General features: G+C 39.0%; 2 protein-coding genes and 1 pseudogene across 3 annotated transcripts; all 3 read left to right on the top strand.

The window, feature by feature from the left end:
- The first annotated feature begins 1,716 nt into the window (after positions 1–1,716).
- On the top strand, positions 1,717–3,276 carry LOC117256748 (uncharacterized). The gene is made up of 2 exons (XM_033626366.2): positions 1,717–1,852; positions 1,965–3,276. The coding sequence occupies exons 1-2, from the start codon at positions 1,730–1,732 to the stop codon at positions 2,295–2,297; spliced, it is 456 nt and encodes a 151-aa protein (XP_033482257.2). The 5' UTR covers positions 1,717–1,729; the 3' UTR covers positions 2,298–3,276.
- Positions 3,277–7,455: 4,179 nt separating this feature from the next.
- Positions 7,456–9,011, top strand: LOC117256745 (uncharacterized; annotated as a pseudogene). The gene is made up of 2 exons (XR_013492344.1): positions 7,456–7,576; positions 7,689–9,011. The product of XR_013492344.1 is annotated as an uncharacterized LOC117256745 (transcript).
- A 2,901-nt stretch (positions 9,012–11,912) lies between these two features.
- On the top strand, positions 11,913–13,586 carry LOC144464271 (transcription factor HES-4-like). The gene is made up of 2 exons (XM_078170679.1): positions 11,913–12,050; positions 12,163–13,586. The coding sequence occupies exons 1-2, from the start codon at positions 11,928–11,930 to the stop codon at positions 12,496–12,498; spliced, it is 459 nt and encodes a 152-aa protein (XP_078026805.1). The 5' UTR covers positions 11,913–11,927; the 3' UTR covers positions 12,499–13,586.
- The last annotated feature ends 401 nt before the right edge of the window (positions 13,587–13,987 follow it).

The raw sequence follows: 13,987 nt of genomic DNA, 5'->3' as shown, positions 1-13,987 counted from the left end.
AAAAAATATTCTGTGTGACCTGGGATTGGGATTTTTTTCCTGTTCAAATGTATGAATGGAAGTTTCAGAAACGACTTATGATGTATTTTAAAACTCTGTGTACTCATTCATACATTCGGCACGAAACTTCATTCAAACTTTAAAATGTTCCACATCTTTCATACATTCTGGGTATTATTCAACTTTCAAATCCTGGTAATTCTTTTTTTTTTTTTTTTTTTAAATCAACTTTGTTTTGGAGGTTAGTAATATTAGAAACAAATGAGAAAAACAAACCCACTCATCTTCAACTTCCTCCAACTCATTCATACATTCACATAGAAACTTTTTTACACTGAAACTGTTCACAACAAGTGGGGCCTGTTCTCATCATATCTTTCACACATTTCAGGCCAGTCACTAGTTATCAATGTCCAACATTCACACTGCAATTTGGTCAGAAACTGCCTTCTAAAGTTTCACTTATGTTGTGTACAAACTATTTAACTTAATGGTAAATTATATTGTGAGGGGGTCTCACACTTTACGCTTGGTGGTGCACACTGCTTCTGTACAGAATCATCAAAAGGTCCATTTCTAGTGGGGCACATGCCTTCTGCTAATGGACAGAGTGTGGGAAAGCTCTGGAGGGAAGACTTCAGTGTGAATGACATCCATGCCACCAGCAGCCAAGTCATTCCCCAAAGGGATTTGGCACACTTCAGGAAACAGCTGCCCCCCAGGAAACCTCCCACCCTCATGTGTAGAGCTGAAACTTTGATCCAGTTGATGGTCAGTTATGAGGCAGGATTATTACTGGAGGTTCAAATATGTATTGCAATGATTGGAAACAGAAAACATGTGATAATGAGTCATTTTGGTGATACTTAATAAAAGATTTCCCACCAAAATTTAAAATATTACAAACTGTCAGAGCCAGCCAATGGTGTTCTTTCCCTCCAGATGGCTGATGATGTCAGACTGTGTTTCTATAACAACACACAGCCAGCATCTGTCACTGAAGTCCCTTTGTGGTTCATTGACCACAATACAGGGAGTCAGTGTGGGAAACTGAGCTCAGCTTGTTCCTCACACCGACTACAAGGCACGAGTCAAAAGACTTGACTACATCTGGACAGCTGCATGATTATTGTGCTGAGTTTATTTCAAGTACCATGAACAGGCAGCAAACTGTTTTCGAACATATTGTACAGTTTGCAAAATGGTGGATTTTTTATAAAGCAATTTGAATTTTTTTTAATCAACTTTGAAAATTCCAAAACTAATCAGCAGTTCAAAACAGAGGGATTGCACCTGCCACATGTAAGGTTTAACTCAATGAACCATCAGCAGCAGAAAAATAAAATGTTCACTTAATTTTTAAACCTATCCTACATGTTATTCATATGTTATACTATAAATTGTTCTTTCCTCACGTGTGTGAGGGGACGATGAGCGTGTGCTCAGTCAAAGTCATTGATCCCAGCATCAGGCAGCAGATCTGCTCTCTCTACAGGGTCAACACTTTCCCAGATTCACACAGAGCTCTGTGAGTCTCTCTCCATCACCCCCCAGTCCTCCACCTGTTCCCCTGAGATCTGACCATTGTCCCCTGGGGCGATAACAGCATTAAGTGTGCTGCACCCCTTATTGTCTGACCAAGCTCTCTGACTGGTTGAGAGTGTGAGAAAGTCCAGTGAAACCAGGACCCACACATTGATATGGAGATGTGGGACTATAAATAGGAGGGATGAAGCCAGCACAGATCAGATTCTCTCTACAGAGACCTCTACAGCACACAGATCCAGACATGGCACCTACAATCACTGCAGCAATGACCAATTCTCAGGAGCATCTCACTCTGACCCACAAGGTAAACTCAACATCCAACAACATTTAAATATTGTCAGTGAGTGGTTGTTTTATTTCATGCAAACATTTACTCCAGAATAAGTTTATTAATGACTTTGTTCTTCTTCCTGCAGCTCAGAAAGCCTCTGGTGGAGAAGTTACGCAGAGAGCGAATCAACAGCAGCATTGAGCAGCTCAAGTCTCTCCTGGGTCCAGAGTTCCTCAAACAGCAGCCAGACTCCAAGCTGGAGAAAGCAGACATCCTGGAGATGACAGTTTGTGTCCTGACACAGCTGCAGCAGCAGCATCAACAGCAGAGAAGACTGCTGAACCACTTCAACAAGCTGCATCCTTCCTCTGATAACAACCTGACAGAGGCTGACTTCTCTCCTCTGAGCTCCACAGTCCAGACCAGCATCACCAAAGAACAGAGTCCAGTCAACAGCGCCCTCTGGAGGCCATGGTAGACACCTACAGACTGGAGTTACTACCAGACAAACTCAGATGACCATATTGGTCAAAGATTACTGGAAATGAATTCTTCTGAATTCTATGAACTTGTTCTTCTGTTTGTACAGAAGGTTTTATTTTGTGTGTTTTCCTAAGGAAATGACAACAACAATATCTTTCAAATTAAGAAAGAGAACGTCTTGTCATGCATGTTGCATGAACCAAATCTGATTGCATCTGCAATCATTATTATTATTATTATTATATGTCAAAAAACATTAACTGCCCTTTTTCTGTCATATTGTATAATGGACTTTAATCTGTCTGATTACTCAAAACTGACCTGTTGTTAGATCCAAATTGTTTTTACTTTTTGTTTTCTTAAAGTTTTGCTTAATGTCACAATTTTTCTGTGACACACTGCACGTCATGTGTTGGTACAACACTGCACATGGATGACCTTTTGAAAGGTATCGCTAATTTGAGCTGATCAAAAAAAAAATTAACTGTCCTTTTTATAGACATTTTGTCATAATAGACTTTCCCTCATTTTATGTGATTATTGAGAGATGATCTGTTTTAAGATCAACATGTCCAATCCTTTACTGTAAAAGGTTTGTTTAATGTCACTCTGTCACAGTTTTGCAGTGACCATGTATTTTTTACATTTTGAGAATCCAACCAATTTAGTGGTTTTTAAGAACACTGTGACCTGTTATGAGGTCAGTTTTTACTATTTACTATTTCTTTGGTTTGTAAGTGCAAATATTCAAACCTGTTTAGAAAAATTCTTCTAAAGTACAATGAGTACTGTGTCCTCAAATACTGTAAACTGTTTGTCTTTTATAAAGACAGTTGTTCCTTTACTCTCTCTGAGTACAGTGTGTCTTGTAGAAATCTACAAATTGTTGTTGTGATGTATCATCACCTCTAGTTGGAGCTGTCATAATTTATGTGGCTCATTGTGTTGAATAAACAAACACTGCAAGCTGAAAATACTTCCGAGTTATTTTATTCCTTTTACATGTCCTTGTTATGATGATGAAAAAGTCATTTCTTTTCCCCTTACATAACTAATTAAGAGTTCTCTACAGCCATCCCACCTTTGTATGATGTAATATCTGTCTATCTTTAAAATACCATCCATCTCTCCATCCCTCTACAGCTATAAACTCTTGGGTTGAAGTGTCCTGGAGACAGTTCCAGCTGACATTACGCTAGGCATGTGCACCATCCATAGGTCACCTATCAACAACAAGACAGATAAAGACAGACGAACACTAGCTTTATCACATACAATTAACTTCACAGGTTTAAATTCAGACCCCTACCTCTGTGAGGCTACAGTGGTAACGACTGCACCACTGTGACACCCCAGTTTACAGTAAACCTATGGGTGGTACATCTTTTACATGGTTTCATTCTGATTAGTATCTTTGCCAGGCCTGAGCCTTAAGGGGGTCATGCATTTGGTTGTGTGCGTGTGTGTGCATGTGGTTGTGTGTGTGTGGTTCTGTCTGTCCACAGTTAATCTTGCAAACTACCGGCCCAATCAGCCTAATATTTTAGTGCATATCTATAACTGTATGCTCAAGGATTTCTCTTGGTTGTGTGTTGATTCATAGTTGTTGAAAAACCTGTTTTACTGGCTGTTTTACACCATCACTAACTGCTGACTCCTCAGTCCTGTTCAACAGCTGGTAGGGGCTGCAAGTTTTCTGGATTTTGGCTTAGTTAAAAACAACAAGCCTTAAAGTCTGCTGCAAGCCGTGTTGTGGCCTTCGTCGTGGCTCAAAACTGACATCCTTTCAAAAGTTTGGTATTCTGAACCACAACTCTGTCCCCCTATTCTGCAATCGTACCTTTTCTACAGAACAGCAAGGTGGTCTGACGATGCGATATTCCCGCCTCAAACAGTCAGTATGAAAGGGACTATAGACCAGTTATCTTTATTAGCTTCTGAAATGTGTTGCGGCATATCTTATGGAATTACAAAAATTGTCCAGTGTGGCCATGATCAGCTCAAGCAGCTGCCTGGCAGAGATCTGCACTCTAGTTCATGAATTAAGTCACTTATTTGCATTAAAGGGCCAGTGTGTAAAATGGGTTGAAAACAGTGACATCAGTGGTCAAATTCTAGATTGCAGGGCTCACTCGCTCACCCCTCCCGTCGGGTAACTGACGGTGGCCTCGTAGGGACAAAAAGCCTTGCGCACAAGTTTTTCAGGAGTAGGTCTATCTAGCGACGAGGTGAATATTTATTTAGAAATCTAAACCATGTTACGATATTGTAATGAATCCCTCACGAGCAGGAGACCAGAGGAGCGTTCGGGAAAAAGGCCAGTTTATTTGAGCACTCCAGAAACTCCGGTAACACTCCAGGGGGTAAAAGACTCCGTCCCAAACTCTGACTCTTCTAGCATAACAGACACACTTCATACACACATACTCGTTTACCATACCGAGTGGGGACCCCCTCCCCTCTCTGCTCCACCAATCTCCAGCCTGCACACTGACTGACAGCGTAGCCGGTAAACAGAGCTCAGCTGTTTATTTAGCCTAGCAATATCTCCGGACTATAGTAGCTGCAATGGACGACTTTGAACGCGATTTTGAAGAGTTTCTTGTCGCGGACCCAGACCCAGAGCCATACCTGTTTGAGCCGGAGCATACAGATGAGGAACTCCATGTGTTTGATGCTGAGCGGGTGAGAAGAGAGGCTGAATGCACAGAATGGGATTTGGTGCTACTGCTGCCATCGTTGGGGAGATATATCATCAGGAGGAAAAGTGCCGCAGAGAGTGCATCACAAGGAGTGAAGTTGCATCTTCTTTTCCTCGCAGATGACGGTTCGGGTTCATTCTCTCCTGTTGCGTGGTAAGTGTGGTCCATTCCCAAACTTAATAACTAAAAAAACTTTTCACTACTCTCTATCGACGAACTACTAACACTCTCTGCTGTTTCCTCCTCCTTCTTCCTTCTTCTGCTGTCTTCGTTGGTTTATTTATACACGCGAAACGCGTTCTCTGGCTGGCTGGATTGGCCGCTCGGGCCGCCGTACATACATGGCGGCGCAAGATGGCGACCTCTCTAAAGCAAGGCCTTTGCTATATATATATATATATATATATATATATATATATATAAAAGAATAATTATAAGGCTACGAAAACCAAACGAATTTTATTTTATAGCGATTATACACTTATATAAACATATTAATGGGTAGAATATTCAGATTCAGATTCAGATTGACAATAAACCATGCCAAATATTACACGCTGACCCTTTAAGTCATCCAATCAAGTGGTAAATGTATATATGATATTGTTTTTTTAAGGCAAAACAATTTTTGAATAAGTGTTAGGTGCAGTTGTTTTAATGTATTAAGTACAAATAAGTAGTTTCTCCCTTTAAAAAGGTCAGACATTGTATCTAATGTGATGCATAATGAGGCACACTTCTATTGTTCCTCTAGTGAAAGGACAGAGTGTGGGAAACCAGAGGAAACTCACTCACAGAGCCCTGAGGGACAATAGATAAAGACCTCTGCCCTGAAGAGATAGAGATTAAAGACACCCTGGCTCCTAAAAGTAAATTCCTAATCTGTTTCAAATGTTTTCAAGCCATAATAAAAACTGCCTTCCAGTGTTGTTCTATAAGTTAATGTCCATTCAGTAAAACTAAAGTGTTATTGGGAATTATGAAAAAAAGAAACAAAATAAATTAAAAATGAAAAGGGAAGAAAGACTGCCTATATTTCAGGACAATGGATTACAGCCAAGTATTACATGTTGATCTCAGTGTATACTGGTTATATTACCAATACTGTTTTATCAAATATTTAAATGGGATATGTGATTCCTGAGCTGGTTTCTAACACAGACAATTCAGACTTCATATATGGTTTGTACTAAATGTTGTTGTGCTGTAAAATGTTAAAACAAGGGAGAGGCAGTGTAAAAGGAAAAATTTGAAAATAACCATGTGTTAAAAAAAAAGAATCATCAAAAGTTCTGTTTGGATTTAGGCACATAGGTTAATTTCTTTTACTGGACAGAGTGTGGGAAAACTCTGATCAGACCTTAGCGTGATTATCATCCTAAACCCCTCCAGCAGAAGATTATTCTCTAAAGGGATTTGGCACACTTCAGGAAACAGCTGCCTCAACCTCCCACCCTCATCTATAGAGCTGACATCTTGATCCAGTTGCCGATACCACAGTACAATTACCATTGGATGATCAAAATGTCTTAAACGATTAGAGGATGGCAAAAATAAAATATTATAAAATTTTCATCAGAATTTGAAACTTCTCAAACTATCCCAGTCAGCCAATGGTGTTCTTTCCCTCCAGATGGTTGGTGATGTCAGGCTCTGTTTCTACTACAACACACGTCCAGTATCAGTCACAAAGGCTCCATTCAAAGTCCTTTTGTCGTTCATTGACCACAGCATTCAAGGAGTCAGTGTGGGAAACTGAGACCAACTTTCTACCCACACTGACCACAACACACAAGTCAGAAGACTAAAACATCTGGACAGAAGAATGACTGTAGTTCTCAAGTTTTTAAATACAGCTTGGGCATTACAGTCAAAAACTGAATGTCAAAAAAAAATCTTTTATGTATTCATTTATATTTCCAATGATAAAAATGTCACAATTTCTGAGATACAAAATTGCAACTAATGTACTAAGACAAAATCCACAAATCCTTGCTAGATTTCAGGTTTTAACACAACTGCAGCATTAAGACATAAACATCTATTCCCACTGATTGTTTAATTTTGTTTCATGTAAGTGATATCTTACTTTTTACACAGGATGAAATTAATTGTCTGTCTCCCACGTGTGTGATGTGATGATGAGCGTGTGCTCAGTCAAAGTCATTGATCCCAGCATCAGGCAGCAGATCTGCTCTCTCTACAGGGTCAACACTTTCCCAGATTCACACAGAGCTCTGTGAGTCTCTCTCTATCATCCCCCCAGTCCTCCACCTGTTCCCCTGAGATCTAACAATTGTCCCCCGGGGCAATACAAGAGCATTCAGCGTGTTGCCGCTCCACATGTCTTATTGTGTCACTGAGCTCTCTGATTGGCTGAGACTGTGAGAAAGTCCAGTGAAACCAGGACCCACACATTGATATGGAGATGTGGGACTATAAATAGGAGGGATGAAGCCAGCACAGATCAGATTCTCTCTAGAGACCTCTACAGCACACAGATCCAGACATGGCACCTACAATCACTGCAGCAATGACCAATTCTCAGGAGCATCTCACTCTGACCCACAAGGTAAACTCAACATCCAACAACATTTAAATATTGTCAGTGAGTGGTTGTTTTATTTCATGCAAACATTTACTCCAGAATAAGTTTATTAATGACTTTGTTCTTCTTCCTGCAGCTCAGAAAGCCTCTGGTGGAGAAGTTACGCAGAGAGCGAATCAACAGCAGCATTGAGCAGCTCAAGTCTCTCCTGGGTCCAGAGTTCCTCAAACAGCAGCCAGACTCCAAGCTGGAGAAAGCAGACATCCTGGAGATGACAGTTTGTGTCCTGACACAGCTGCAGCAGCAGCATCAACAGCAGAGAAGACTGCTGAACCACTTCAACAAGCTGCAGTCTTCCTCTGTTAACAACCTGACAGAGGCTGACTTCTCTCCTCTGAGCTCCACAGTCCAGACCAGCATCACCAAACAACAGAGACCAGTCAAAAGCGCCCTCTGGAGGCCGTGGTAGACACCTACAGACTGGAGTTACTACCAGACAAACTCAGATGACCATACTGGTCAAAGATTACTGGAAATGAATTCTTCTGAATTCTGACATTTGATGAACTTGTTCTTCTGTTTGTACAGAAGGTTTTATTTTGTGTGTTTTCCTGAGGAAATGACAACAACAATATCTTCCAAATTAAGAAAGAGAACTTCTTATCATGCATGTTGCATGAACCAAATCTGATTGCATCAGCAATTATTATGATTATATCTCACTGTACTTCATGTTCTTCTATGTTATGGACATATTGTCATAATTGACTTTAATCGTTTTGATTAACCATAACTGATCTGTTTGTTAGATCCAAATATTTATGCTTTTTTTCTAAAAGTTTGATTAATGTCACAATTTTCCTGTGATACTTTTATGTCCCACTGCACATCATGTGTTGGTACAATACTGTGCATGGAGATATTTATTACCTCTTGATAGGTATTGATGATTTTTGTTGTGAAAAATCGTAACTGTCTTTTTTAAGGACATTCTGTCTCAATTGACTTTCCCTCACTTTATGCGATTATTGAAAATTGATCTGTTTAAAGATCAACATGTTTAATTTTTTACTTTAAAAGATTTGTTTAATGTCACATTGTCACAGTTTTCCAGTGACAATGTAATTTTTAAGTTTTAATAATCAAACCAATTTAGTGGTTATTAAAAACATTGTGACCTGTTGTAAGGTCAGATTTTTTTCTTTTGCTCAGTACATGGAAATGTTTTGATCCATTTGGACAAAAAAATCTCAAAAGTACAATGTGGACTGTGTCCTTAAAGCTTGTAAATTGTTTGTCTTTTATAAAGACAGTTGTTCCTTTACTCTCTCTGAGTACAGTGTGTCTTGTGGAAATCTACAAGTTGTTGTTGTGATGTATCATCACCTCTAGTTGGAGCTGTCACACCTTATGTGGCTCATTGTGCCATGTTTAATAAACAAACATTGCAAGCTGGAAATGTTGTGCTCTCGTGTCATTGTGTGTCATGATTATACTCTTCACAAAGATGAAATATACGTTCTACATTTGTTTTTATTTTAACTTGACTGACCTACGTCTCAATCATTAATTGGGAAATAAGATTCAGCACACACTGTTTATTCATAACATACCTGTTTATTGTAAAACTAGGCCTGATAATGTGGTTCAATCAAGACTTCTGACACAGAGGCATCATTATTAATATGTCACTCTATTTATATAAAGCCATGTCAAGCCAAGATAAAAAAAAATGTACATTTCAAAAACACATTTGAAGCTCCACTGTTTTTGTAATATTGTCAGGTTCAGACACTTTTAATGTGAAAATTTTAAGTTAACCATTTCTCACTTTAAAGAGGTCAGAGATTGTATCTAATGTGATGCATAATGAGGCACACTTCTATTGTTCCTCCACTGAAAGCAGTGAAAGGATAGAGTATGGGAAACCAGAGGAAACTCACTCACAGAGCCCTGAGGGACAATAGATCCAGACCTCTGCCCTGAAGAGACAGAGATTAAAGACACCCTGGTGTCCTAAAACTGGAGCTGATTTTATCACCTGTGGTTTGTTACTGAACCTTTGTCATAAATCAGGATTCCTACTTTTTTTTAAAAAAAATGTTCATTTCATTGATGGAAGCCAATATTTTTTGGCAAAGTGTCAATCATTCATTCTTTGTAAGTTAACCTAAGAAGTTGGTTAGTTGGTGTGAATACTGGAAGTGTTCACAACCAGTGATTGTCTCACCTTTTATCATTCTTCAGCTGGTATTTTTGCAACTTAACTGTTTACATATTTTTCAACACAGAAACTTCATGTATGCTACCACTTTAGGTTACTTTTGATACTTTCCAAAATATTCCACATTTTCAGGAACTTTCCAAATTTAAATAAATCAATGGAACTTTGAGAATTTACCTATTTCCATGCATTTTGAAACTCTGTGTCCTCGTTCATATTTTCAGCTTGAAACTACACTCAAACTTTAAAATAGTTCAAATCTTTCGTAAATTCCTATTATTCAACTTTTAAATGCTTTTTTAATATTTTACTTATTTTAAAGGTTAGTAATACTGAAAGCAAATGCAACAAACCCCCTCAAAATCCATTTATCTTTAACCTTGCCAAAAAGATGTATACATTCACGTAGAAACTTTTGTCAAACTTAGGGTTTCAGCGATATCGCTTTCAGGGTATACTGTGATATGAAAACCATGTACATTTAATTTATACTGGAAAAAAAAGAAAGATCTATACTGAAAAATAAAACAACTGGGTAAAGAATCTCACCTGTATTTTAGTTATTTTCAGGAGACAAACCCTTTTACACATACTTCTACTTTAAAGAATGGTTTTGGAGTTTCAGTTATAGTAATGAAAGGTTTGTTCAACTTTAAAACAACCCTTCCTTTAAGGATTATTGTGACTGATACTAATTCTTTAATACCATGAAACCGTAATATTTTCTGAGATGGTTATCGTAAACTGTAAACTGGCTAGGACATGTTGGATGTTCTCACATTAATTTAACTTTTTCATATCTCTGACACATTTTAGGCAAAATGCTGTTTAACAGTTTCTACATCTAGCATTCACACTGCAATTTGATCAGAAACCTGTAGTTTAACTTATGTACTAACTACTCACTTTAATGGTTAATTATTTTTCAGGGGGGGTCTCACACTTAATGCTTGGTGGCGCACACTGATTCTGTACAGAATCATCAAAAGGTCCATTTGTAGTGGGGCACATGCCTTCTGCTAATGGACGGAGTGTGGGAAAGCTCTGGAGGGAAGACTTCAGTGTGAATGACACCCATCCCACCAGCAGCCAAGTCATCCCCCAGAGGGATTTGGCACACTTCATGAAACAGCTGCCCCCCAGGAAACCTCCCACCCGCTTGTGTAGAGCTGAAACTTTGATCCAGTTGATGGTCAGTTATGAGGCAAGATTATTACTGGAGGTTCAAAATTGTACTGCAATGACTAGAAACTGAAAACATATGATAATGAGACATTTTGGTGATACTCAGTGCAAGATTTTCCACTAAAATTTAAAATATTACAAACTGTCAGAGCCAGCCAATGGTGTTCTTTCCCTCCAGATGGCTGATGATGTCAGACTGTGTTTCTATAACAACACACAGCCAGCATCTGTCACTGAAGTCCCTTTGTGGTTCATTGACCACACCATACAGGGAGTAAGTGTGGGAAACCGAGCTCAGCTTGTTCCTCACACCGACTACAAGGCACGTGTCAAAAGACTCGACTACATCTGGACAGCTGCATGATTATTGTGCTGAGTTTATTTCAAGTACCATGAACAGGCAGCAAACTGTCTTTTAACACGTTATGGTGCTTTTTGCAAAATAGTGCATTTAATGAAGCCAAATCAATAGAAAAAATGATCAAGTTAAAAATAAAAGGACACTACCAACTAAATCATCATTTCAATTACAGTTATTTTGCCTACTACATTTTAGATGTTTGCTCAATAAAAGCGATAAAAAGAAAATTCGATTTTGTTTTTTTAACATACATGTACTTTATTTGTAGATTACACAAAACGTGTGTGAGGGGATGATGAGTGTGTGCTCAGTCAGAGTCATTGATCCCAGCATCAGGCAGCAGATCTGCTCTCTCTACAGGGTCAACACTTTCCCAGATTCACACAGAGCTCTGTGAGTCTCTCTCCATCACCCCCCCAGTCCTCCACCTGTTCCCCTGAGATCTAACAATTGTCCCCAGGGGCAATACAAGAGCATTCAGCGTGTTGCCGCTCCACATGTCTTATTGTGTCACTGAGCTCTCTGATTGGCTGAGACTGTGAGAAAGTCCAGTGAAACCAGGACCCACACATTGATATGGAGATGTGGGACTATAAATAGGAGGGATGAAGCCAGCACAGATCAGATTCTCTCTACAGAGACCTCTACAGCACACAGATCCAGACATGGCACCTACAATCACTGCAGCAATGACCAATTCTCAGGAGCATCTCACTCTGACCCACAAGGTAAACTCAACATCCAACAACATTTAAATATTGTTATTGAAAGCTTGTCTTTGTTCATGCCACCACTTACTCCAGAATAAGTTTATTAATGACTTTGTTCTTCTTCCTGCAGCTCAGAAAGCCTCTGGTGGAGAAGTTACGCAGAGAGCGAATCAACAGCAGCATTGAGCAGCTCAAGTCTCTCCTGGGTCCAGAGTTCCTCAAACAGCAGCCAGACTCCAAGCTGGAGAAAGCAGACATCCTGGAGATGACAGTTTGTGTCCTGACACAGCTGCAGCAGCAGCAGCATCAACAGCAGAGAAGACTGCTGAACCACTTCAACAAGCTGCAGTCTTCCTCTGATAACAACCTGACAGAGGCTGACTTCTCTCCTCTGAGCTCCACAGTCCAGACCAGCATCACCAAACAACAGAGTCCAGTCAACAGCGCCCTCTGGAGGCCGTGGTAGACACCTACAGACTGGAGTTACTACCAGACAAACTCAGATGACCATATTGGTCAAAGATTACTGGAAATGAATTCTTCTGAATTCTGACATTTGATGAACTTGTTCTTCTGTTTTACAGAAGGTTTTATTTTGTGTGTTTTCCTGAGGAAATGACAACAACAATATCTTTCAAATTAAGAAAGAGAACTTCTTATCATGCATGTTGCATGAACCAAATCTGATTGCATCAGCAATTATTATGATTATATCTCACCGTACTTCCTGTATTGGTGGAATACAGCATGGTTACATTTGTTGTCCTTAAATTGTTATTGATCATTTGGTCAGAAACTTTTCTTTTTCAAGAATATATCTTTGATTACTCAAAACTGATCTGCTGTTAGATCCAAATGTTTATACCTTTGTTTCTAAAAGTTTTGCTTTATATCACAATTTTCCTGTGACATTTTTATACCTGACTGCACATCATGTGTTGGTACAATACTATGTGTGCAAATGGATAGGTATTGATGATTATGAATTTATCAATAATCTTAATTGTCGATTTTATGGACATTTTATCATTATGGACTTTCCCTCACTTTATGTGATGACTGAAAATGATCTGTTATAGGATCAACGTGTTTAATCTTTTCTGGAAAAAGGGTTATTAAATGTCACAGTTTTCCACTGACAACGTGCTTCTTATATTTTGAAAGTCAACTGAATTTAGTGGTTATTAAGAACACTGAGACCTGTTGCAAGGTCAATTTAATTTTTTTTTGTTTACTAAATTCAAGTTTTCCATTTGGAAATGTATTTTTTAAATGTACTGACTTCTGTGTCTTCAAATACAGCAGTTCGTTTGTCTTTTAGAAAGACCATTATCCATTTGAGGTAAAAATCTCAAAGGTACAATATGGACTGTGTCCTTAATGATTGTAAATGTTTGTCTTTTATAAAGACAGTTGTTCCTTTACTCTCTCTGAGTACAGTGTGTCTTGTAGAAATCTACAAGTTGTTGTTGTGATGTATCATCACCTCTAGTTGGAGCTGTCACACTTTATGTGGCTCATTGTGTTGAATAAAAAAACACTATCAGGTGAAAATTGTTCTCTTGAGTTTTTTTCTTTACATCTGCCCTCATTATGATGATAAAAATGTGTTTTCCCACTTACTTGAGGGATTCTTTTGTATGACAGATTATCTTGATACCATCCATCCGTCTGCTATAACTGCCTATCCTTTAGAGGGCCAAAGGGGGGCTGGAGTTGATCCCATCTGACACTGCACTAGGCAGGTACACCCTGGACAGGTCCACGAACAGTCACAAGGCTGAAATATGAAGACAGACAACAATTACCACATACAGATAATTTAGAGTCACCAATTTACTTAACATGCAAGTCTTTGAACTGAAGGAAGAAGGCAAGGCACCAGAGAAACATGTAAACTCCACATAGAGAAGCCCCAAAAGGTTCAAACCCAGAACCTTCCTGCTGTGAGGCAA

Source organism: Epinephelus lanceolatus, chromosome 1 (assembly GCF_041903045.1).
Source record: "Epinephelus lanceolatus isolate andai-2023 chromosome 1, ASM4190304v1, whole genome shotgun sequence".
NCBI classification, from domain to species: Eukaryota; Metazoa; Chordata; class Actinopteri; order Perciformes; family Serranidae; genus Epinephelus; species Epinephelus lanceolatus.
Note: the sequence above shows the minus strand (reverse complement) of the source record. Positions and strands in the feature narration are given on the sequence as shown.